At 59.5% G+C, this 25,771-nt stretch overlaps 1 protein-coding gene and 1 non-coding gene across 26 annotated transcripts in view; one reads left to right on the plus strand and one right to left on the minus strand.

Annotated features, from left to right (window-relative positions):
* FBRSL1 (fibrosin like 1) overlaps positions 1-22,411 on the minus strand; it is a 78,422-nt gene extending 56,011 nt beyond the window's left edge. For 5 of the 25 annotated variants that reach the window (XM_077875147.1, XM_077875159.1, XM_077875134.1 and 2 more), the window contains exons 1-2: positions 22,020-22,403; positions 5,036-5,236 (exon numbers count right to left, since the gene is read on the minus strand). In XM_077875147.1, coding sequence (XP_077731273.1) covers positions 5,036-5,236; positions 22,020-22,298 — 480 coding nt within the window. In that variant the 5' untranslated portion in view covers positions 22,299-22,403. Of the gene's footprint in view, positions 1-1,763; positions 4,221-5,035; positions 5,237-22,019 lie in introns of those variants that run through there. The other 20 variants (XM_077875142.1, XM_077875137.1, XM_077875136.1 and 17 more) reach the window with 11 other exon arrangements.
* Positions 8,607-8,713, plus strand: LOC144300074 (U6 spliceosomal RNA). The gene has a single exon (XR_013366715.1). It is a non-coding gene; the product is annotated as a U6 spliceosomal RNA (small nuclear RNA).
* Positions 22,412-25,771: the final 3,360 nt, after the last annotated feature.

The raw sequence follows: 25,771 nt of genomic DNA on the forward strand, positions 1-25,771 counted from the left end.
GCATGTGGGGTGGTGACTGCGGCCTGTGGCCAGTCCACCTGGCTGGCCCGTTCCCCAGCCCAGCTGAGCAACGGTGTAGGTGGAGGCGTGCCAGCCCCTCTAACACACTCCATGGTGATGGAGCCACTTTGTGTGTCTGCTAGAGCAGAGCCCCACGGGGCAGGGCTGGTCCACACCGGTCAGGATGCCTCTTCAGTGCCTGGAGCAGTACCCAGTGATGGAGGTGCTGGCAGGATCCTCGGTCAGCGAGCTTGGGGCAGTCCAGGGGCTCCTCCGCCCTGGGCATTCCATGTGAGGGGGCAGGACGTGTCAGAACGGCGCTGGCATTCCACCTGAGCTTGGAGCCTGCTCAAAGAACACGGCCACACTCGGCAGAAGGCAGAAGCATATATGTCCACGCCCGGACGTGTACATGGCACAGACAAGCTCCTCCCAGGAACCCTGGACCGGGCATCCTGGCTGAGTGCCAGGACCCTCCCCTCCCACCTTCTGCAGGGTGCACCCTGAGGGTTCTCCTTCCCCCCTCCTCCCTGTGAACCACCACACCCCTTGCTTCTCACCCATCTACCAGCAATCAGGCATGGTCTCCTCAGGGCCCCATCTGCAGACAGGGAGGTAGAGGCAGGGGACTTATGTAGGGTGGGCTACAGGGCTTGGAGGGAGACCCGAGCAGAGTGCTGCACCCAGCTCCCATCTCTATCCAGGGGCCTCCCTAAGACCCACAGCACCCTAAGGACTCATCCTGCCCCCATTCTCCCCACGACAGGGCGGGCCACAACCCCCACCTCTAGCCTTGGGACCACATAAGCTGTCAGGGCCCAAACCCCTCCCCGCAGGCCACACATGGCCATTCAGCTGTGTTCTTTGGCTAGTGAGGTGGTTCCTAATGTTAGAATGAGCCACCATTTCAAAATCTCCAGATCCATAGAAAACCAGCTGCTCTCAGAAACAGAGACCATACAGGACCCTGCTCTCCTGTCAGCAATAAGGGTGGCTATGCCCCGCCCCCAGACATGGCACACGTGGTCTAGTCCCCCATAGCAAGTGGGTGCCTCTCCGGCATGCACCCCCTCAGGGTCCAGTCACTTTGAACCCAGGGCCAGCCGTGACCCCAGGGGGCCCCTCTGGGTTCAAATGGTTCCGCAAGTATGCAGGCGACAAAGGGGTGGGGGTGGTGACCAAGGGTACCACCGGGCTCACTCATGGTGGGGCCATTCCGCCTGGGGAAGCAGTGGGCCTTGACAGGGGGCTACGGTCTTCCACCTTTTCCTGCTGACCAGTGCCCTGTCTATTCTGTTTCCTCCACTCAGGTCCTTATGTGCAGAAGGGCCTGGAAAGGCAGTGGTTGCACCAGTTCCACCCACCAGGCTCGCCCATGGGACCAAGAAGGCAAAGATTCTAATACTACTATCCTCAGATCAGGAGGGTTCTGGGAAGGAAAGAGGGGACAGTGGGGGACCAGGAGTCTGTGACAAATGTGCAGCATGCAGTGACCCCTTCCTGAGCAGGAGCTCCGAGGGACATGGCAGGACATGAGGGCTTGCCAAGACAGTTGGATGACTATGGCGAGTGCGTACCCCCCGAACGCACACCACATAGCATGGTGAGCTGTGTCCAGGCCACACACCCCTCCTTGGGCACCCCTTCCCTAGGCTGCCTTCCTGCCACACAGGAGGAACACAGTGAACAGGAGGCAAATCCAGATACGCACAAAACCACTTGTCACAATAAATCATTTCACATATGACACACACTCGCTGCGCTGTCGTAAAAATAATGGCACGGCACTTTTTATTTTCTTTAATCAGAAAAATAAGCCCCACATTTCTGGGAGACCCTGGGTTAGGACCAGATGCCTGCAGGCCCTACTCTGGGCATTGCGCAGCAGGGAAGCCCCCACACCCAGCCAGTGGGGACCCTGGAGGGCCAGCAACCTCATGAGCAAATGGGGTTGGTAAGGGGAGCCTCCAAGGCCTCCAAGAATGGGATCAGCACTGGAGCAGCTGTTGCAGCCCAGTGAGACCAGGCACACAAACAGCTGCTGAAGCCCTGCCAGGGCCTCCACCAGGTGGCTGGTGCTGCTCTCTAGAAAGGGCTGCAACCTCCTCCCCCAGAGACCCTCAAATTCTGGAGGGTCAGAGCTGAGCACCAGTGTGGGACTGCCCTGAGCCTGGGATCTGGGGTGAGGGATGGGCGGAGGGCAGAAAAACCCTGTAGTGTGAGGTCTGTTCCACAGGGAACCTCCTGGGGGGCAGGGGCAACAGCTGAAAGCCCCACGGGCTGAGTGGAACCCAGGAGGAGACATTCCAAGAACAGCCCCAGCCCTCCTGGTCCAGAGCTTGGGGCACAGCCCTCCTTGTCACTAGCAGCTCCTACTCGGCCACAGACAGCCCTGAGCGCCCCTTGCGTCTGTCCCCTCCCTGCATTCACAGAACCCTGGAGGTGGACGCGCGACGTCACCCTTTGCCAGAGGGAGGTGAGCGGGACCCCGTGGCCAGGCTCCAGTTGACCCTCATTCTGCCTAGGGGCATGGAATGCACACAGGCCAGACAGATTCAGGCCCAGGGAGGGCAAGGCCTGTGGCTGGCAGCCCCCACATGCGCACACACATCCGCACACACTTGCAGGGATGCACACCCATGTAGGCGTGCACAAGAGCTCTCACGTACTTCTGAGGCACACAGACACAGAGGGATCCTCCAGTGTGCGCCCGGGCCCCTGGGGTAGCCGTGGTCACTCTCCTAGGAGGGTGCACATACAAAGCGGCGGGCACAATGGGGACAGGCATGGCAGGGAGCTGGGAGGATGCTGGGGAGGTCCTCTCCTCTCTTCCTGATGCAGATGGGCCTCAGCCTGGTGGCAGCCCTGCAGGGGCTGCCTCTGCCAAGCCTCAGTTGCCAACCACAAACAGCCTGGACTGTCTGCAGAAGGCCTCCGGCCAGTGAGTCTGATAATACATGTGCCTGCACAGCCACCCAGAGTAGTCTAGGAAGTGGGTGTCAGGCTCCGGGACTGACGGATGGGGCCTGGCGGGCCACTGCAGGGGTGGAGGATCGAGTCCGTCGTGACCTCAGCGGCCTGCAGGGCCGGCCCAGGGCCAGAAGTGATAGCTGTGGTTCATGGGCCCGAACCAGGTCCAGCAGTGACCGCCGTGGCTGGCTTGGGGGCCCCAGGAGGGGCCGGCGGGGTGGGCCTGGCCGGCCCAGGAGCGACGGGCGCTCAGGGATGGGGAGCAAAGGCTGGGGTTTGCAGGACTGGCTGGGGCCCAGGAGGGACTTCAGGGGCTGGCAGGGCTGCTCTGGGCCAAGGAGCAGCCGCTTTTGTTGGCACGGCTGTCCAGGGCCCAGGAGGGAAGGTTTTGGGGGGCCAGGGTGCTCTGGGGCTTCAACTAATTGCTGGGGCTGACTGAGGCCCAGCAGGGACCCCCTGGGGCGGCTAGGCTGACCCAGGAGGGACCTCCGGGGCTGGTATGAGGCTAGGGGCACCCTCCTGGGACAGCAGCATTGGCCTGAAAGTGAGCTGGCAGGCCGGCGGCGTGGACGCAGCAAGAGGAGTGACTGTGGGGGTCGGCACCGCTGTCCTGAGGCTGCCCTGCTGGGCTGGCCACGGACACAGGGGGCCACCCATGACCGCACGGGCCAGCAGCGGTGCCAGAGGGCCAGCAGGGAGCGCAGGGGCCGGCAGAGGTGGCAGGGGGCCAGCAGGGAGCGCAGGGGCCGGCAGCGCTGCCAGGGAGCCAGCAGAGAGCGCAGGGGTCGGCAGCGGTGCCACGGGGTCAGCAGGGAACGCAGGGGCCGGCAGCGCTGCCATGGGGCCAGCAGGGAGCGCAGGCGCCGAGAGCGCTGCCTAGGGCCTAGGAGCGCCCAACGTGGCCGGCAAGGCTGAGCCAGGAGTGGCCGCTGTGGCCGGCAGTGCTGATCTGGGGCTGGAAGCAGCTGCTGTGGCCGGCAGGGCTGGCCCGGGCCCAGGAGTGACCGCCGGGGCTGGCGGGGCTGACCCGGGCCCAGAAGTGACCGCTGGGGCCAACGGCCCTGACCCGGGAGTGGCCGCTGGGGCTGGCAGGGCTGCCCAGGGTCCGGGAGAGCCCGACGGGGCTGGCAGCGCTGACACGGGGCTGGGAGTGACCCCTGGGGCTGGCTGGGCTGGAGCTGCTGCTGGCGCTGGGCCGGGCCGTTCGGGTCCCAGTTGGCTGGGAGCGGCCCCCCTTCTGGGGAGCACACCTGCATGGAAGAAAGAGCACGTGTCCACCTGGGCAGGTGTGCCTGCAGACCCCCCAACCAGCCCAGGCCCCTGAGACATGCTGCCCCCTCACCAGCAGCCCAATCCCCACAGGAGTTGACTGTAGAGTGTGAAATGCCAAGAAAAACCCCTCTCTGAAAAGAAGGCGCAAACCATGAGTCCCTGAGAAGGAAAGCAGCGGCACCTGGGAGAGAGCCACCCCCCTCCCCCCGCCCACCTCCAGGGCTCTGGTGACAGCAAGGACAACCCTCCCACCAAGGGCCCAGCTGGGGGCCGCTGTGGAGGGAGGCCCCTGGGTAGGGCTGCTCCCTGCACCTGGACCCCTGACCACGAGTCACGTGATCCCCCCACATGCTGTATCCTACAGAAGTGTAGCAGATGGAGAACACCCAATGCTGAACCTGGCCCCACACATTACAGACACGCTGGACACTCCGTGGTCGGCGGAGCCTGACAGACGCAATGGGGAGACGGGGCCAGCCTATCAGCGGGTGCACCCTCCTGCCCCAAGTACATTTTCCCCACCAAATCCCTGGGCTCTCAGCTGGCCTCTCTGGCTGTGCGACCCCCCAGGGGACAGTCTCCTATCTGCTTGGGACCTGGGCTCACGGCGAGCAGCTGCCTTGGGCCCTAGTCCACATGTACCTCAATCCCTACGCCCAACAACAATGGAGCACGTTGCCAGGCGGGCCCAGATGCCGATGGTGGTGTCCAGGTGCTGGGGTGGCCCCAAGGGCACCCAGGGGAGAGGGCACAAAGCCTACAGTTCTGAGTGGGGGCAGGGCCCAGTGCTCACCTGCTTGGTGGGCTGCAGTGGAACCTTCTTCTTTCCCCGGTCGCAGGCAGGCTCCAGGTCCTGCTCGGGGCTGCCAATCTCCAGGGGATGCCCGTTCTCACTTGGTTCTGCAGATGGGCAGTTTTCTGCCTCGCGGGGCTTCTTAGCAAGGCGACGTTCCCATTTCTCCTTGCGCTCCTGTGGCTTCAGGGCCATGTCCTTCTGTGAGTGAGGAAAGACAAAGCTGGTTAACTGGCAGTGACGCTTGACCCCCTTGTGTTAACCCACCAGTGACACCACACAGACCATGTTGTGCCCTGAGGGTGGGTCCCTGGGCATGTGTCGGCACCTACCAAGAGGTGCCAAGCCCTTGAGTAAGCAGTCAGGCTGGGGCTCACACCTCAGGAAGATGGGCAGATGGGTCAGGTGAATATAAGTGAGCCTGTCAGGACTAGAGGGCTGAGAGAGTAATGTGGAAACAAAACTGGACCAGGGGCTATGTTTCCCAAGGGGTCCCAATCGGTCGGGGGGCGGGGGGGGGGGAGCTGATCCGTGACCCAAACTGGAGCAGGTGCTGAGACCAACAGCTGTGCTGGCCTTCCTAGGGGTACCCCTTGGGTTCCTGAGCTGAGGGCCACTGCCATAGCAGCTGACTACTATCCCCTGGTCTAGAGCCACCCATGGGTTGATCTGCCCAACTTCATGCAGCCGGGCATCCTGACACCATGGAGGCCTATCTGGGAAACCAGTCCCTGACTCAGCCAGCTGTGCAGAACTTCAGGGACGCTAGACCCCTTCCCTAGAATGGGGACCTGTGCCCATTTTGATCATAGCTGCACCTGGTCCCAAAGCAGGGAGTGACACCCAGGGGGTATTTACTGAGCACCTACTGCTGTGCTAATGCCAACAATAGTGTGTGGGGGGGTCTCTCATGCCCTGTGGGGTCCCCACACCATGGTGCACAGCTCCTACTGTGTAGAGGTGGTTCTGCCAGTGAGCCCAGAGCCCAGGAGAGACTGGCATTTACTGGTAGTGAGCCGGTGCAATGCCACCCACCAGCCTCCTATTTGGGTCCATGGAGTAGGGTGGGAGATACCGTCTCCACTGAGCTGCTGAAGAGGGAAGGAACCAGCTGCAAGAGGCCCAGAAGATTCTGAAAGTATTCACCCAAGAGGAAGGGGAGGAGGGCCTGAAAAGGTGATGCCCATGGCTGAGATGCTCCCTGGTTCCCACAGGAAGTACTTCCTGAGAAACTGAGGGGGATGTGCCAATGCAGCCAGCCCTGACCACGGCAGCCTCTCCCAGGGCTGGCCTCTGTTCTCAGGTGAGCACCTGGCCCCAGCCAAGCCTCAGAGGCCTCAGTCTACGTGGGCAGGTGACAGAAAGAACCAACGCCCCAGCCTTTTGTGGTCCCCTGCCCCGGCGATGGAGACGGTGACACGCTGTGCTTGCCGGGTAGGGTCCTCCAATCTAGCACCAGGCAGCCACAGCAAGTTGCCCCCCACCACACACACACAGCTCCTCCTGATGGGTGAGAGGCGCCCACAGTCCCCAGAACTGATGAGGTGCACCAACGTGGCTGGCCAGGCTAGAGCTGCCCTTCCAGCATGGACGTCGCATGACTGCCCTGCTGTGACCCCACAGCCTGGTTGGGAGCAACCATGCATAGCCATGGCTGCATCTGCAGGTGGCAGACTTCTCTCTTAGGGTGGAACACTCCTGAGGGGCCTGCGCCCAAGTCACACAGACTGAAGACAGCCCCAGCAGGGTCTCCCACCTGTCAGGACACTAAGGGGCTGGATATGCATCCTCCTGCACGAAGAGGGGTTCACCCTGCATCCCTACCCCTACCCAGGGCTCACAGAGGGACAACGGAAAGGGAGAGGAGAGCTGGGCTGCAGAGGCACCTGTCCTGGGACATTGGCAAGGTTGGGAGCTGTCCCTTTCTTTCTTTTTTTTTTGGAGCTGTCCCTTTCTTAAGCTGTTCCCAGGCCACACAGCTCTGCCCAAAGCTCCACAGGCTTTGGCCAGGGTAGCAAGTGGATCCTCACTCTTTAGACATGGGACAGACCCTTTCCCACGCTCACCTTCTGGAATATCAGACCCCAGGGACACCCACGGGCTGCTAGCATTTATGCAGCCCCTCCTGGAGTCCCAGTCAAATGCCCTCATGCCTCTCTGAACCTCTCAGAGCCCCAGCTCATCTCAGCCCAAAGGGGCCGCTCCCCATACACCCTGACGATGGAGCCCCTACTCACCATAAGAGCTCCCAGCTCCTGCCCTCTCTATGGCTATCGGTCTGATCGCAGACTCTGGGGGTCTCCCTGCCTCTGCATACACAAGGCTGGCAGGAAACACTAACTATGCCAGCTCAGCTCCAGGCACCAGTGAGCAGCCCAGAGGGGAGCTGGCTCAAATGGACAGCAGGGCAGCCCACGCAAGGAAGCTGAAGGGAAGGGGCCACGTCAGAGCTGCTTAGGGAGGGCTCCTGGGCAGGGCCTGGGACACCCCTCTCCCCAGAGGACCAGCAAGTGCAATCACCCTGAGGTGGCGAGGAGCTCTATGCTCCCTCTTGTGCCTGCCTCCCTGGCTCCACTGGTCAGCATATAGCCACAGGGTTCCCTGGGGAAGAAAACTGAGGCAGTCCCTCCAGGGACAAGAAAGTCTTGAGACTGTAGCTCATTCTCCACGTGTGGGCACTTAATACTTGCTGACTCCTGGTGCCCCCACGACACATGGGCACCATACCCCCTTAGTCTGTCACTCTTAACTCATGGCTTTCAGGCCTCCTGTCCAGGGCAAATCTTGCTGCTACCAGCCAGTTCCCTCCCACACAGGCCATAGGAACAATGAGGCCCCACAGTCCTCGCCTTTTCAACCTGGACGCTGACACCCAGCCGCAGGCTGCCAGAACCTCAGCACCAAGGTTCCCGCCTGGCCCCAGTCCCCCATTGTGGTACAGAGGGTGGGCCCGGCAGGCTGTGGTCAGAGACCTGCAGAGAAAAACCAGAGCAATGTGCTATAAGGGTGTATCAGCCGGGGCTTCCCAGAGAAGTAGACCAGCAGGATGCGTGTACACGGGGAGCCTCACTAGGAGAAGCTAGCTGCACAACTCTGGAGGCCCAGATGCCCCAACCCCTGCTGTGGGCAACCTAGAGACCCAGGAAGGCCAGGGGTGCAAGCTCTCTTCCCAGGGCCGGAAAAGCCTCCCTCCTAGTTCAACGGGGTAGGTGGGAGGAGCTCTCTCTTCCTTCTGGGAGAGTCTTTTTATTCTATTCAGGCCTTGGCTGGATTGACTAAGGCCAAGAGGAGCCCATCTCATTCAACATACAGATTTAATTTTTTTTTTTTATTTATTTATGATAGTCACACAGAGAGAGAGAGAGAGAGAGAGAGAGAGGCAGAGACACAGGCAGAGGAAGAAGCAGGCTCCATGCACCGGAAGCCCAACGTGGGATTCGATCCTGGATCCCCAGGATCGCGCCCTGGGCCAATGGCAGGCGCTAAACCGCTGCACCACCCAGGGATCCCCAACATACAGATTTAAAAGCTAGCCTCACAGGTACCCAGAACGTTTGATCAAAAGTCTGGGGTGCTCGCTTCGGCAGCACATATACTAAAATTGGAACGATACAGAGAAGATTAGCATGGCCCCTGCGCAAGGATGACACGCAAATTCATGAAGCGTTCCATATTTTTGAATAGCAATGCTTCGATTAAAATTATAAATGAGAAAAAAAAAAAAAAGTCTGGGCCCCAGGGGGACACTGACCACACCGGGAGCAGGTATAGACACTACCTGATGTGCATGTGGGTAAGGAAACAGGAGTTTGAGGTGCCCCACCACGCACGGGCATGCACATGCACGATGCTCACATGTGTGCCCCCACCCCGGCCTCCACAGCCAGTGTCTGCTATAGCTGAACTGTGTGGGCTCCTGGGCCCCACCCCATCCTGGCCCTGACATCAGCTACTCAGCTACCAGGTGTGTCCACACCATGCACCCCCGCCCCCACGGGCCACCTACATCTCCGTCTTGCCACAGAGCCCTGTGGGCCACCTCCTCCTGCATGCCTCCACAACATGCACGTCCTGAGTCACTGTGGGCTGAGCCTCACTTTCACAGAGAGAGCCACTAGTTCGGAGGGAAGGAGCAGGAAGCCCTTCTAGGACCTTTCAATCAGTTAAAATCACAGAAGCAGCTTCTAGCCTGGGGGACAGCCTCTGAACTCCCCTGTCAGAGCCCGGGAGATGAGAACGGGGATGGCCTGCACTGTGCATGATCAGAAGCACAAGCAGATCCGCAGAATGTGTCAACGTTTCATTACTAACTATGAAACCTGTGGGATACTGGCTGGGCTAGGATCTGTCTAACAAGCACTGGTAGTCAAAACAGACAAAACCACGGCGCAGGGATGGCAGGGCAGACATACTGCAAAGCAAGCACAGTGACCTGCCAGCCACAGACCTCGGTGGGGGGCTCCTCCCTCTCAGCCCTGCCTTGGCCCCTCTGTGGGTTCTGGAAGGGCCTCAGGGCAACTCCAGGCCACTTCTCCACACACAACCAGTCACATTTTTCATGCAATGAAAGTATGTAGCACTCAACCACAAATCATTCAATGCATCACATTTTCTGTAAACCTGTTATATTTGTTTAGTTTTTTTTCAACAAACAAAAAACCTAGATTGTTAGAATCCTTAAAATACCAGTGACGAAGCCTGTCTCCTGGCCTAGACTCAGTCCAGCTCAATCTTGGCCCCAGGGCAGGAGCTCCTGCACCTGGAAGAGTATGGGAGCTGGGAAGCCATTTGCTCCCAGCCCCGCAAAGGTTGAGCCAGTAGGCCCCGTGCACATGGAGGGACAGCGACACCACAAGACCTCTCCTGGCTCACATGGGCAAGAGGCCTTGTGCACAGGGACCCAGAGGTGGCCACCCCCACCCAGCTACTGCCTGAGAATGACTCCAGGAGTCCCTGGGCTTCACAGAGCAGACCCCTGTACTGTGTACCCAAGAGGCTCTTGGTCACAGGACTCAGCAAATCCTGCCATGGGACATTGCTGGGACATGTCTGGCTGGCCCTTTCCTGGTACACCAGGACTGGGGCTGGACTTCACCTGTTATGCTGACCCCATGTGAGCTTGGGCCAGTTCCAGAGGCTCACCCAAGCTCAGGCACACACTGTCACAGTTCTGCCCCCACTGAGCCAGCAGTGGGAATGCTGGCCCTGAGTCCCAATCACGGCTCTGCCTGCACTGTGGGGCCTCTGGGTAGGGTTCCTTATCTGTAGATGGGGAAGCAGCTATGCCCAGACTGTGGTGAGTGTTCTGGCAAGGCAGAGCCAAGAGCCAGGGCAGGTCTGCAGGCAGACTCTCTGGGCAGAACCCCCAGGGAGGGAGGCCAGGTGAGCGGGGGGCTGGTGTCTGACTCTCAGGATACTCGGTGTGCCTACAGAACTGGAGGACCCACTGAGGCTGCAGCAGTGGTTTGGGGTGAGCCAGGACAAGCTCCAGCAGTCCGGGGCCGGGCTGTATCCTCGAGCTGCTGTCTGCTTGCAGACCCACCAGATGTGGCCAGGCACACCCTAGCACCCCTGCCTACACACAGGGTGGCCCTACAGAGGGGGCATGGCCAAGCGCTGCAGCCCATGACCCTTGAGGCCTGAAGTAGTGCCCCCACAGTGAAGCCCCCAGCACCCCAGTAGCAGCCAGGCCCCTGGATCCTCCACAGACCAAAAGGGGGATCTGACGATGCCATGAAATCAATGATTACGTTTTCCTGTAGCAATTTCATGGGGTTATTTTTAGCATCACCAGTTAAGATCTCTAATGGCACTTCAGTAAACCGTGCAGAGATAAAAGTAATTAGAACTGGCAAACCCAGATTCAGATTCTCACTGAGGGCTGAGGCTTCATGGTCTAACATGGATCTGACCTTTCCAGGCTCTCAGATTCTCCAGGCAAAGGCATGGCTACACCCCTCCAGCCAGGTGGGTATCCTCTTCACTCCTGGAAGCATGGGGGCCTCTCCCCCAGGACCTGGGCCTGAGCTTCCCAGGTCACATAGAACCTGCCCCTCACTGCCAAGCATGGGCACTTCCTTGGTCGGGTGGAAGGACTGGCCCACCTGACCTTACCTCCCTGTTGCATGGCTGGGGCTGCCTGTCTCCCAGAACCTCTGGGACACAGGAGCCCCCAGCAGACCTTGCAGGCTGATGGTTCTGTCAACAGCTCTCCCTGTTCCAGAAGCTCAGGCCAAATTCCACCCACAGCTCACCTGACAGGCCGTCATCACCCACCTGGAAGCCCTTCTGCACCCATCTGCCCCAGGGCCTTGGCACAGTGGCTCCCGCTACCCTGGTATCCATGTGGCTCACTCTCCTTCACTGCAAGATTTGACTCAAACTTCACCCCAGCTCACCCCTGAGTAAAACCCAGCCCCATGCTCTACCTACCCTTTGTGCTATGACCTACCAAGCTCCAACCCAGAGGGCAGGGACCACCTCTCCCACCCCAGCTAGGAAGGAGGCAGCTTGTCCACTGCCCACCAGCAACTGGGACACCCCCCACCCCAGAGTTGACCAACTATCCTCATCTGTCTGGGACCAAGAGGGCTCCCTGGGTGTGGGAAGTGTAGTGCTAACGATGGGGAAGTGACAGAAAAACAGGAGGGGGGGGGGTCCTGTGAACCACAGCAGCACTTCTGCCCTATCTCGATAACCTCCCCTAGAGTCACAGAGAGCTGAGGACAGGATGGCAGCAGAGTGGGATGAGAGAGCCCATGTCCAGGTGCAACAAAGCCTAGGGTGCCTCTGACACCTGCTGCTGACTGCTGTTCGAGAGTCAGACTGACTCTGAGCTGGCCCTGGAAAGTCCCTGCAGGAAACCTGCACCCAGTGGTCCCTGCCCTGGCCTGAGAGCATATCCAGGTGCCTCCTCCCTGGCCCGTCCCCTCCTAACCTCATACCCACACCAGGTGGACTCCCCATCATCTACTCCTCCCAAACAGCCCACCTGCTGTCCCTCCATGGAAGGTAAGGCATCCTGTCCAAGAGGTTCTTCAACCCACCAGGCTGTGGCTACCCAAAGCTAATGCCACCCTCGAAGACGATCCTCTGAAGGCCTTGCTGACACCTCAGTTGCCCCAGAACCTTCTGGAACCAGCCTTGTGCACCAGGCCCACTCAGTGAGCTCCCCCTCAGCACCCCTGCTCCTGAGTGCCCCCCCTATACTGTGCTCCATGCACTGGAGCATCTGGCAGGACCAGTATGGCTTGAGGGCAGATGGTCAAAGACCCGGGAGTTGGGGAGTCAGTCTAGGACAGCCTCAGTAGAACCACGACACCTTTGTCACACCTGGTACTCAGCATGCTAGCAGATATCCTCCCCTTCCGTGGCTCTGGAACACTCATTCCTTTACATGTTCCACTCATTCCCACATGCTGAGCGCTTGCTAGGGCAGAAGAGGTCACCTGGAAACACAGGACACCCACCCTATGGTCTGGGATAAGTTAGACAGATGATGACCAACGACAGGTGCTCCAGACAAAGGCACGGAGCCTGAGGCAAAGAGGCAGCCAGGCCCCATTCCAGGCCCCCTGCCCAGGTCTGCAGAGCATGGACACATCCTCCCATGTCCACTGTGACTTCACACTGTGACCCCTATATTGACTACCCAAGCAGCCCTCTAATCCACACTCGACCGGAATCTTGAGGTTCACAACTGCTGTCTCAGCCACTGGGTTTGGAGGTCAGACTCTGTCCAAGCCCCTCCCAGCCCCTCTACATACAGAGGGCATGCCAGACACTCGCCGGTGACTGCTAGAGCTGGCCTCAGGCTCGCTGCCCTACAAGCTCCCCCTCAGTCTCTGGGACCTGCATGGCTGCTGCTCAGTTATCACACACGGAGGGGACTGCCCAGGGAGGCCAGAAGCCAGGCCCACTGTGGCTGAAGCATCCCCGGCCTGTGTTGTCCTCCGGTGGGGGACTGAGATCCAACCTCAGGGTTAGCTCAGGGAAAAGCACTGGAAAGGGAAGGGGGAGGGAGACATGAGCAGGTGGCAGGCACTTCCAGCTCATCACCCCCACTCCCCAGATGAGGAAAGTAAGGCCCAGAAGAGGCAGAGGCCACGTGGTGAGGAAGAGAAGTGGATCTAACCAGGTGTCTGGCCTAGCCTCCCTCACTTCACTGTCCTCTTCAGCTGGCCAGGAGCAGGGGGAGGCTCAGAAGCATCCTGAGCCTGCTCTGGAAGACGGGGTGGGCACAGCAGTAGGAAGGCCTGAGGAAGGAGTGCCCAGGGCCCCAGATGACAGGGTGGGCAGGGCCAGGCCTCATGGAGAACATGAGCTCATTCCATGGGTGACAGACTGGGGCCCCTCACTTTATCCAGGAGACAGGGCTACACGAATCCCTGAGAAAGACCCACTGGAACTACAGGTGGAGCCAGGTACTGAGTGTGAGCCACATAGCAGGTGCAACAGTGTGGCTGAGGATTAGCTAGAGGCTGGCTGGGATCTGAGGACCAGTAGGCGGGGTTGGGGAGAGGGGTCAGAGGAGATCCCGAGGGGCCATGTGGAGGCTCTAGGTCTGACTTTCAGCATCGCTGCACATCACAGTGGGCTGTGGCCTCCGGGTCCTCCTTGTCAAAGGGGTACCAGTGGCGGCCCTTCGATGGGGCAACTCAGGCGCCCCACCCAGATGGCTGCTCTGCACCCTGTAACTACCTGATACCCTGCTCTCTCCAGAGTACCCTCCCGTGTCCGGGGCCCATAGGCACCTGCAGTTGGGTCAGTGTGTGTGTGTGTGGTGCCGGGCCTGCCCCCTGTGTAGAGTCCAGGGAGAGCACCCACCCCAAACAACTGCTCCAGAAGAAGCAGAGCCAGGGATCACTGAAATGCCTCACTAGGCGGAGTCGAAGCTGGACAGCTGGGCATGGAAGGGTGAGGAGAGAGCATGGATATGCCCCGCCAGGCCAGCCTGGCCTCTCTGCCAGGGGATCCCTCCTCTACAGGGACACAGGCATCCCCCAGGCCCCACACAAGTCTAAGTCTTACACACTGTGTAAGACAGGCAGGGGTGGTCTACACATGCTAAGCTGGGTACCAGGGTTCGGAACCAGCTCTACCCTACATGCAGCTTCAAACAGAAGCCCGGTACACAGAGTCCTGGTGAGCTGAATAAGGCTGGTAACTCGTTGGTGAGTTTTCTTTCTTTAGCTACTTGGGCAAACCAGGGCACCAGAACAATCTCCATATGGAGCTGGAAGCAGGTATCATGTTTGCCCAGAGTCCCCAAAGCATTCAATTCCACATGGGATTCAGATTCTGGCTCCCAAGGGAGAGAGTGCCTCGAGTGCCCTTGGGGCCCTAACCTGGTCACCTCCTCAACCTTCTGCAGGCCTCTCAATCCAGATGTCCCACCTAGCCTTGCCATCCTCCTGGGTTAATCCCTGTGGGCACCTCCCAGCACCTGCCCAGCCTACACAGCCTCATGCCGAGCCTTCAATCTCCTTTCTGGCACTCGCCAGTCTAGTTACCAATCTGCATCCTGTCTGGAGCCAACACGGTGGCTGGCACAGGGTCTGGCACATAACTGGCACTCAATAAATGCTCAGTAATCAGTCACTCCCTGTGAGCCACTGGTCACTTCTAAAGGCCTAAAGCGCCCCAATATGTGAGCCTGCCCTGCCCTGGGGCAACCACTGCCTGAGCCCCAGTGGACAAGAAGCAATGAGAAGACATCCTGAGCAATGGTCCAGGTAAGAGGGGGATGCCACAAGCTGCACAAAGGAAGGGTTATCTAACCCAGCATTGGAGAGCGCTGACTGGGTCACGGTGTGGCTGCCCAGGCTTCTGGGAGGGTGCACCTAGGGGCTCTCAGCAAAGGAGCATGGGCAGGTGACCATGAACACAGCTACACTTCCACCTCGGGCAGTCAGCAAAAGCCTGGTGCCTCGGCTTCCCCCCGTTCCCTAACAGGGCTGGCCACAGCCCCCACCCCTGGGAGCTCCATGTACAGCATGTGAACCACAGGAGTCAAGGCCAGGATGATGGTGGCTCCCAGCAGGTGCCATGCCCAGTGGCTGTGCAGCTGTTGTCACTCTGGCTTCCCTGAGAATATGACATGCCCAAGCCCACGGTGGGGGTGGCTTCCAGACTCCAGGGTCCTTCCTCCAGAAGGCAGCTACTGTCCACCTGAACAGAATACAGGCAAACAGAGCCCAAGGCTTCACCCCCTGCCAACTCACAGGTAGCCCTGCTCGGCAGCAACTGTCCCAGACCAGCCTGCTCAGGGCTGGGGCCTAGGGGGTGGGGGTGGAGGGGCACCCTGCTAACTCTACTTCCAGAAGCAGGTCCCATGGACCTCTTACTCATTACCTGCCTCCCCGCCACAAATGGAGCTGACTGGGGTCTCTAACTGGCCACCAGCAAATGAAGCTGGAACACCAGGACCCCAAGTGTGGAGAGGAGCTAACGATTCCTGTGCCATTCAGACTGTTCCAGAGCACAAGAGAACATGCAACAGACACAAGACAATCTCAGACTAATTTTATATAAAAATACAGGGCTAGGGGATCCCTGGGTGGCTCAGCGGTTTAGCGCCTGCCTTCGGTCCAGGGCGTGATCCTGGAGTCCTGGGATCGAGTCCCACATCAGGCTCCTGGTATGGAGCCTGCTTCTCTCTCTGCCTGTGTCTCTGCCCCTCTCTCTGTCTATCATGAATAAATAAATAAGATCTCTTAAAAAAAAAAAAAAAAGAATACAGGGCTAAAAACCCAACTAAAATATCCACAAAGCAATCTGACACAAGACTGCCAACATGACCTGGAATTCAGAGACAGCTTGACGTCACCGGGTCCAAAGAAGGATGATAATCATCACATAGGGGTGCGAGTAAGGCCCATTGCTCACTTCTGGTGCCAGTCCAGACACTTTCCAAGAGGGACACCATGTCCACGTGAAAGGTCACATACAGCCGTGCTGAGGCCAGGGGAAGCAGGAGAGGCCCCCTGGAAAGGACGGGGGTAGAGGCGCTGACAGAGGCCACAAAACAAGAAGGGAGATGAGCAGTGACAATGCTATGTTCCTGGCAGACGCCACAGCAGCCAATGGGAAACCTGGAGACTCCACTGGGCAAGTGTCCAAACTGAGAAGGGAACCTGCTTGTGCCTGGGCACCACACTGCAACGACCTATCAGAAGGCAGAGCGACCGAGGTGTGAGGCGGACTAGTGGGCCATCACATGGACCCTCAGCAGGAACAGGCCTGGTGCCGCAGCTCACAGATGACTGTGTCTCCGTGTATCAATGTGAACAGCACACCACCGTAGGCCCCCCAGGCCCAGGTCTGGGAGCTTCTCTCTGGAAACAAGCACGTGTACAAGGAAGTACCAGGTGGGGAGACGTCAGCGAGTAAACCCACACTGCCCAAGTCCTCATGGCGGGGGGCGGGGGGGGGGGGGGAGGAACGACACACAGTCATGACAAGGAACAGAGGGCAAGCCAAGAGGGGCTGGTGGTAGCCCAGACACGGGGGTGGAAGACTCCCTGCTGGGGAAGGGAGTTATGTGACCAGAGAGTGAGTCCCTGATACTGTGGAAAGCGTCCTATGGGCAGAGGAGAGAGCAGTTAGCAAGGGCCAAAAGTGTGCCCATGTGTATGTCTGAGGATTCTCAGGGTGGAGGGGAGTGGGAGGAGAGGGAGGGGACCTAGATGTAGCTGGAGCTACAGAAGTGAGAGGCTGGGGGGCCTGGAGGGGGCCACTGCAGGCAGGGTTACTAAGCTGCAAGTTTAGAACAGTGACAGGCCCAAGAAGCTAAGGGGGTGGTGGGGACAGGGACCAGTTCTGTGAATTCATGAGCATTTGCTGCCCACTGGGTTGGAGGTTATGTATGGGAAGGGACTGTCCTGCAGCAGGCCCTGGACAATGGAGAAAGGGCACGAGGCCCAGGATGGGGTTTCACCATGTGTGACCAAGGGGCCACATGCAGGCCTGTCCTCTGCTCTGTCCAGGCCACAGAGCTGCTGCCCCAGATGGGGTCTAAAGCATAGACATACACAGAGATCTACACATGTGTATGGACACATGTGCACACATACCGGGGGCATGGACCTTATACACACACACACACACACACACACACACACACACACACATATGCTGTGCACCTGACACTGTCTAGAATCTCAGAGAGGGCAGGGGGAAGGAGGGCTGTGGCCTGCCACTGGGGTGCCTCCTGGCCCAGACTGGGGAGTATAGCCTCCAGGCCCCTAGTAGAAGGGTAGGAATGGGGAGACTTGAGGCTGCTACCTCTGCCACCATCAGTCCCACACATCACAGATGCTAGGGCACAGTGTGAGCAAGACAGACAGAGAAACTGAAGCCCAGAAGCCACAAGTACTATGTACATGATCCCCAGCCAAAGAGGAGCAAGGGAGTGGGCTGGGGTGATGGAGCCCAGGAAACAGCCCCTGCTCACCGGCCTAGGGCTTGAGACCCTCACCTGTGCCCTGCAGGGGGTGGAGGGGACAGGGACAACAAGCTGGCCAGCAGACACACAGGGTCACCACCCATTGGGAAGACCATGGCCACCTCCACTGTGCTGTGCCATACTGTGTGAGTGTTCACTGTGGCATTAGCACCGTGACAGGTGTACAGTGACAGACCAGACCCCTCCCAGCCCGTGGTTGCCACAGGCTCTGCAGACTGTCACTGATGTCCACAATGCTCAGAGGGGTAGCCTTTCCCCAGAGGTCAGACAGCTGGCCCAGGGCAGCAAAGGGAAGACCATCCCTTTAGATGCTATAGAGACCACTGTCCCCTCTTCTCAAGCCCCGATTCTTCCCAAAGAGCATCCAGAAGACATGACTGACATTTGGGTGAAGACTCATGAGATTTCTGTCGTCTAGTGCTGTGGTGTGTGGATCCCAGAAGAGAACTCTGCCCCCCACCCCCCGAGCTTGTTTCCTCATCTACTGAGTGGGCATGTGAGGACAGTGCCGTGAGCAGCAGCTGTCAATGTCACCACTGTTCCCACGACACATCTTCCCTCAGGAAGGTGCTGACCCGCACAGCAGGAGCCCAGTCCAGGCTCCTACTTCACTGTTAGCAAACTGCTGCTGCCCAGGCAAGGGGGCAGAGGAGGCTGTGTGATGGCTTTGCTTTCACCGACCTGAGGGGTCCCCCTTGGAGGGAGCAGCCTCCCCCACAGCAGTAGCCCTCAGGGCAATGGGGGAGCAGATCAACTGCTGTGCAGCCTAGGCAGCCTAGCCCTGGGGCCGTCCTCCATGCCATGAAGGCAGGCAAGTGCTCCCACTCTCAAGTCTCAGTCTCCCATCTGGAGTGTAGCAGACAACCTGAAGTAGGTGTTCTGGCTGGTAGGCATGGACACTACTCTGTCCCCATCATGGGAGGGCTGGGCTGGGCACACATACAGCCCCCTGATCAAGGTCCCCACAGGTGGGACCAACAATGCAGGCTCTTGCACATGGACAATGGGGCCACATCCTGAGCCCCCCACACTCCTGGCCCTAGCAACCAGACCTAGCATGATCGCGTGCCCCTTGCTCAGGGGGACACTGAACACCAGCTTCCAGAGAAATCACTACCATTGAGTGCCCTGCATGGGCCCAGGGGGGGAGGGGGAGTTCTGGCCCCCTCCATATGCTCACCTCCCACCAGGACTCGAGTAGCCTCCACCGCCTGCCACAGGGCCCCAGCCCAGCCCCAGCATCTTAAGACTGAGGGAACTCGGTTACTTCCAGCAGAAATGCCCAGCACATGCCCAGACAGCATCAGAAGCTGGGCGGCCCACACAGCATTCACTGGCTGATGTGGTCGTGGGGAGGCCAGGGCAGGTTTCCCAGCACAGCTGGGCACAGCAGCTTGCCTCTAGTTTCAGAAACCTATTGTATGGATTATCAAAGCAACACATACCGGTCATTATAGGAAAAAGAATTAGAAAAAGGAAGTCACCGATGACCATGTCTACAATTTGGGTGTCTTCCTTCTCACTTTTTACTCCTGGATACATGCCTCCTAGACACACATATGGAGGTGGGAAATAACCCTTTCTTTCTAGTAAACATACGTGCATAGCATACTCTGGCCAAGGCAGTTACTGAAGGTCAAGGCCAGAACTCAGTATTTTTTCAGGATGTATCTTTTCTCTGATATTGATTTTTGAACCAGCTCAAAGCATCTTGCTGTTCTGAAGCAAATTAGCAAAGAATCAAACAGATGCCAAACCAGAAGGGTGGTTTCCACTGGGTACTAGTAGCACACACTCTCTCAAGAGGTAGGCACTACATGAGCATGGAGGGGAAAGACTGGTACACAGGCGTACAGACACCCCTGAGGGGGAAGTGCTGGGAGGCGCACAGTAGGCCTGCTGGGCTCACCAGGCTCTTGCCTGCAAAGCAGATCTCCCAGGGGACCCAGGGGCTAGCACAATCTGACCTATGGCCTAATGGGTCCCTCTGCCATTAGGAAGGATCAGGAGGACCCTGTCAGAGGACCTCAATTCTGCCCTGGCCTGCCCCTTAAGGGCCTTCCCATTACCTCTGGAGACAGACGTGTCATAGGAAAGACAGCCCCTGTCGTCCAACCCCCCCCCCCCCCCCCCCCCGCCAAATCACAGAACCTCTGTCCCACTGCCACCTGCTCACTGTTCCCACTCTGTTGAACAGTTAGAAAGCTGATGGGAGGACCAGGGCTCTGATGTGCAACCCCTGCCCGGCCCATGGGACATACCCCCAACTCAGATGCTGAGCACTAGCTGTCCAACCCAAAACTCCATGGAGATAACTCCATCCCAGGGCCTTGTACACACTGGGAGCCTGGCCAGACCTGGAAGCCCTCTCCTCCATCAACACCACCACTGTCACATGCATGTGTCCACAGCACCGCACAGAGGTGGCCTGGGATCCTCTTAGTCACCCAAGGAAGGGACTCGTCTTCCCTTAGGAGAAAACACAGGGAGGTGCACAGGGAGGTGCTGGAAGAGTGGGGTCAGGGGCCTGCCTGGGGCATGGGGGACGGGGCAGGCTGCATCCTCAGGACAAAGGTAAGGAGGACTCTTGCACACTGGCACTCTTCAAACCTTCTGAGCAGGTCGACACCTGACACTGGTTGTTTATGCCCTGGGGGATGGCAGCAGTTAACATCCCTGTGCCATGGCAGCCCTGGCAGAGCTGATACTGGGAAGGCTGGGGCCTTGACATTCATGGCACTGGGCCTCAGTATCCCCATCTGTACAGTGGAGTTTGAGGACAACCAGAGTCAGAACAGTGCCTGATCGGGTACATGTTCACTGCATGCTGGCACTCAATGTCCTAATGAATTATCTGAACTCTGGGGAAAACCATTATACTTCAGCAAAAAACGAGTCAACCAATCTAGAAGTTATGACTGGTAAAGAAGTCCCGTACTTTCCCGGGCAGGTCAATCCCTCCCTGGCTCAGTAGTGCAGAAAAAGGTGCATGGTGACTTGGCTGTGTGAACACCAGGCAGAGAGCAGACTCAGTCGCACTATGATCTGATGGGGCTGCTGGGAGCCTGCAGAAGACCCGAGCCCAAGACTGCCCTCTTGAGTGTCCCCGATGCCAGAGGAGTCCACCGAAGCTGCTGCAGCACATGCGTTCTACAGCTTACTTCAGCAGGAGTGCAGTGACTTCTGGCACAGCCTTCCCCAACAGTAGTTTCTCCTCCCACTTGTTCACTCCACAAACATGTATGGGGCATGGGGACAGAGCACACAAGACAGAGCACACAAGACAGACATGGTGCCTGCTCTCTTCCAGCTTACAAGTTTTGCTGGGGAGAGAGCCAAAAGAGAGTGTAAATCACTAGATGGCTTCAGGGAGAGTGGTCACTGACAGAAACGAAAGCAGGAGATGAGTGGGTGCGGGTCCTGCTTCAGGTCACTGAGGAGGGCCTGAGTAACATCTGTGCTGAGACACGAAGGTTCCAAACAACCTTGGCAGAGAGGACAGCAGGTCCAGAGAGCCCGAGGCAGCAGAACATCAAGAGGCGAACATGGTGACACAAGAGGATGTGCAGGGTGCAGGGCAGGTACACAGGTGGAAGGTGGCTGGAGGAACCAGTCTCAGAAGCTGCAGTGCAGAACTTATCCACACCTTCCCATGCCCCAAGTGTCTCAGCTGGGGAGCCCTTGGACTGGAAGCCAACTAGGCCCCCAAGTGTACACACAGAAGACCGGGCTGCGGTGGAGGGCTGGGTGGTGGCTAAGTGCCCCACTTCTATGCATCTACCTGTCCCTGGGCCACCAGCACCTAACCCTGCTCTCCACAGGCCTGGCACACCTTCAGGAGAGGGTGCACAGTGGGGACCTGCACGTAGGCACTTCCCCATCCCCAGAGCTTGGCCTCTAACCAGGGATTCCAAGCCTCCAGCCCCCAAGCCCCAGGAAAAGGAAGGGGGGCTGTTAACCGAGCAATCTCTGGGACCCCCAAACCCAGCAGATGGTGGCTGCCTGGGTAAGTGATGCAGGGGACCCCGGAGCGGGGTGTGCTGGCTGGCGCCAGCAGGACTATGGGGTCTGGCCAGCGTTTCTACACAGTTCTGGGGGACAGAGGCGCCCCACCCATCCAACTTGCCAAATCTGAGCGTCAGTACCCACTTCCTTGTCCACTCACCTGGGTTCATGCAAGAGGGGCAGTGTTTGCTCAGCAAACACTACCTGGGATAACTCAGCCAGACAAACGCTACGTTCTGCCTCCTTATCAGGCAGCCAGGGAAGCAGTGGTCAGGAGGGGGCTCTGACTGTCCCCCCAGCACCCACCCCGGTCTACACGGACACCTCAAGAGGCGGAACAAGAACCCCCGAGGATCCACTCCATCCCCGCCCTTACCGTGTCCAGCAGCGCTACCCACCGAGCACGTCCGGGCCGAACACGGAGAAACAGCTGAAAGCGGCGCGGGTGCCCACGGACGGCGCCGTCTGGAGACCTCCCCCCGCCGGCAGCCCCGCGGCGGCCGCCCCACCTACCTCCAGGGCCTCGAGCGTGCTGAAGCTGGCGATGGCGAAGCCGTCGATGACCTCCTCCTCCTGCGAGCTGGACTCGCGGCGGCGGCGGCGCGGGGGGCGCGCGGCGGCGGCGCGGGGTGGGGGCGCGCGGGGCAGCCCCGCGTTCTCCTTGCCGGGCCCGGGCTCGGCCTCGTCGCCCGACGACGCGCTCTGCTCACGGCCATCGCGAGCGGCCTCCCGGCGCCGGCCGCGGTCCCTCTGCGCGCGCGAGCGCCGGCTCTGGCGGACCTTGGCCTCCATGGTGCGCAGTGACCTTGCAGCCGCGCCGTCGGGCTCCCGCGCTCCCGCTGCCCCTGCCGCTGCGCTACGCGGCACCGCCGGGCTCGTTGCGAGCCGCGCGGGCTCCGGCCCCGGGCGGCGGCGAGCGGCGGGCCGGGCCGGGCATGCCGCGCGGGCTCCCTCAGCCCTGGGCCCGGTGCGGCCTGGGAGCCCCGACGCGGGCGGCCGCGCGCATCGGCGGGGCGGCCTGCGCTCAGCGGCCCTCGGCCGCGCTCCCAGGGGCGCGCCTCATGCGCTGCGGGCGGCGGCGGCGGCGGCGGCGGCGGCGGCGGGCGGGGCCCGGGCTGAGGCGCCGTGGCCCGGAGGCTCAGGCTCTGGCTGAGACGGCGACGGCGGCAGTGGCGGCGCCCGGAGCCGATAACAACTGACGTACTTCCGCCCGGCAGCCAGCGCCAGAGGAAGTGGCGCCGCGGCGAAGCCCCGCCCCGGCCCCGCCCCGGCCCCGCCCCTCCAGCCCGCCGAGGCCCCGCCTCCGGCTCGCTGGGCCCCGCCCCCTGCGCGCTGCGCGGCGCCGAGCCCGGGCCCCGGCCCCCGGCCTGCAGGCTCCGCCCCCCGGGGGAGCTCGGAACCGCGCGTCTCCCCGCCCGCCCCTCGGCGCGCACCTGTGCTGGGGCCCCTCCACGTGGGAGGTGCACGGCCCATCCAGGAGTCTCTGCCCTCCTTCAGTCGCATCGGACACGTGGGCGAAGGGGCACGCTCAGCGTCCACCCGAGCTGGGGGCGGGGGGCCAAGGGCTGGGGCTGGGGTCCCCCTGGAGGCGTTCTCCCACAGCCTCCAAGTCCTGCGCACGTGGGGGTGTGTGCAGGAGGGACGGACTGTCCCTGCCCGGAAGTGAGCGTGTGCAGGCGGGGTGCCCATACCCGCACCCCAGTCTAAGCTGTGCCCACGTGCCCCCGGCCCCTCCTCTGCAGGTGGGTCTCCGGCGGGGCTCTCAGCTGTCCAGCCGCTCCAGGCCCCAGAACACACCTTCGCAGACACCCAGGGCTGCCTGGTTTGCTTGGAGACAGCCGCTTGGGCTCCAGGGCTTAGTCCCCAGCAACGCTCCAGAAAAGCTGAACGAGAAGGGGCAGCTGGAGAGTTGAAAGCTAGATCTAAGGGTGAACTTCTTCATTCACCAACAGGAGATTGTCTGGAGTCAGGAGGGGCCGTCTGCGTCCAGGTTTGTGGTGCTGTAGTGTGGTGCTCCCCTTTTGGAAGTGGAAGAGAGCACGATCACATAGCCAAATAACAATGTCTAATGATACCATGAAGCAAACTGAATAGGGAGGCATCATAGTGAGTTTGGGGTAGTCCCAGGATGCCCCTGAATGAGGGTCTGAGCTCAGACCTGCAGGATGAGAAGGAGCTGGCTGGCACAGAACTGGGGAACCATGCCTCCCTGCAGAGAGCATGGCCCACGCAAAGGCAGGAAGACGTGCTGGAGGGTCCCCCCATATAGACACTTGAGCTTTGAGTCTGTGTCACCCTGCCAGGGCCAAAGACCCCCACGGGTGGGGGGGCAGAGAGGTGCCCGGCTTGGGTGCCCTGTTCACCAGGCTGTCCCCGGTAGCAGTTGGGAAGGCAACTCTACAAACTTCTGGACAAAGGGTTGGGGCTCTTAGGTCCCGGCCCCTCCCTTCAGTGAGGCTCTCTGGTCTCTGAGCCCTCCCTAGCCCTCTCCTAGCCTCCCCAGGGTGGGGGGGCAGTGTTCCCCTCCACCTCTTCCATTCCAGGTTTTGTTTGTTTTGTTTTAATTTTTATTTATTTATGATAGTCACACACACAGAGAGAGAGAGAGAGAGAGAGAGGCAGAGACACAGGCAGAGGGAGAAGCAGGCTCCATGCACCAGAAGCCCCATGTGGGATTCGATCCCGGGTCTCCAGGATCGCACCCTGGGCCAAAGGCAGGCGCTAAACCGCTGCACCACCCAGGTATCCCCTTGTTTTGTTTTTTTAAAGATTTTATTTATTTTTTTCATGAGAGACACAGAGAGAGGCAGAGACACAGGCAGAGGGAGAAACAGGCTCCATGCAGGGAGCCTGATGCGGGACTTGATCCCGGAATCTGGGATCATGACCTGAGCCAAAGGCAGACGCTCAACCACTGAGCTACCCAGGCATCCCCCATTCCAGGTTCTGTTAGGAAAACTCTCTCTACTCCTCCAGCATCATCCCCTGCGAGCTGTAAGAACCTCGGCAGGGAGACAGGAATGGATCTGGCACAGTCCCTCTGTGTTCCTGCTACCCTAATTCTCCTGTGAGGATAGAAGGCCAGAAAACATGGGCATCGGAGGGTGTCCTAGGATAATATTTCAGGATTTCACATGGATGCAGGCTATTGGGTCCATGGCCTGCTCTGAGGGCTGCTTCCAGGCCCCAGACCTGCTCTGTAGGGTGCAGAGACTCACCCTACACGGAGCCTGGGGCATCCTGCAGGCCCTTTCCTGTCACCCCTTCCCCACCCTCCTAGAACAATGCTGCGCTGGGCAGGGCAGCCGTAGAACCAGACTATCCATCCTCCACTTCCTCCCAGAATACTAGGGGAGTGATCTTGCTTCTCTGCCCCCGGATCCCTGCTCCAAAACAGGGCTGGAAGTGATGGCTGTGTTCCCTGCAGGCAGTGTCTGCATGTTCAGCCAGTCTGCCAGCTCTGGAACTGTCAGCATGTGGGACAGTCATGTGGGACTTGGCATGCATCTCTGCACCTGTCCCAGAGTTTTCAATTTGTCTGGTCCCAGGTGGGGCTTGAGAATTTACATGTCCAACGAACTGGCTACAGGTCTGGGGACCACACTCTGGGAACCACAGGTTTCCCTGCTATGACAACACCTGGCATGTAGTAAGGCTTGCAGAAGAATGCCACCTCTGTAGCCACCGGAGTCCCTGAGAATGGGTGCTGCACCTCCCTGAGGCAGCCCCCACCCTCAGGGCCTGCCTCTTGATGACCACAATAGCCTCTCTCTTCTTGCCCTAGTTCTGGGCACATCCCTAGCTACTCTCCAGGCCCCCGGGGCTTGGCCCTTTGGCCTACTGGCAGCCCTGTTCTTTCCTGCCACTGCGTCCCATCCCTGAGGACCATCCTTCCCAGGGCAGAGGGGGGTCCCTGCCCATATACGGGAACACTGCCAGAGAGAAGCTTCTGCACCCCCCTCCCCCCAGCCTGCCGTTGAAGTGGGCCAGCAGCCCAGCCCTCACCTGGTCACCGCACATGCATGCCCCCTCCAGCAGAGCTCTGAGAGGCTTTGCTGGTAAAGAGTTGCTTCCAGGATGGCCTGTCAGCCCCATCAATCCTCACCATTTGGTTTTGCTTTGGAGAGTCATTGCTCTTCTGTAAGGCTCTGAGCAAAGTTAATTGACATGAAATTGTATTCAAAATTCAATTTGCTCTCACAGATCCAATTCAGGCCCTATAAATCAGCGAGCCAGCTATTCCTTTGGGGTTCAAATATGCTTTT

Source organism: Canis aureus, chromosome 27, assembly GCF_053574225.1.
Source record: "Canis aureus isolate CA01 chromosome 27, VMU_Caureus_v.1.0, whole genome shotgun sequence".
NCBI classification, from domain to species: domain Eukaryota; kingdom Metazoa; phylum Chordata; class Mammalia; order Carnivora; family Canidae; genus Canis; species Canis aureus.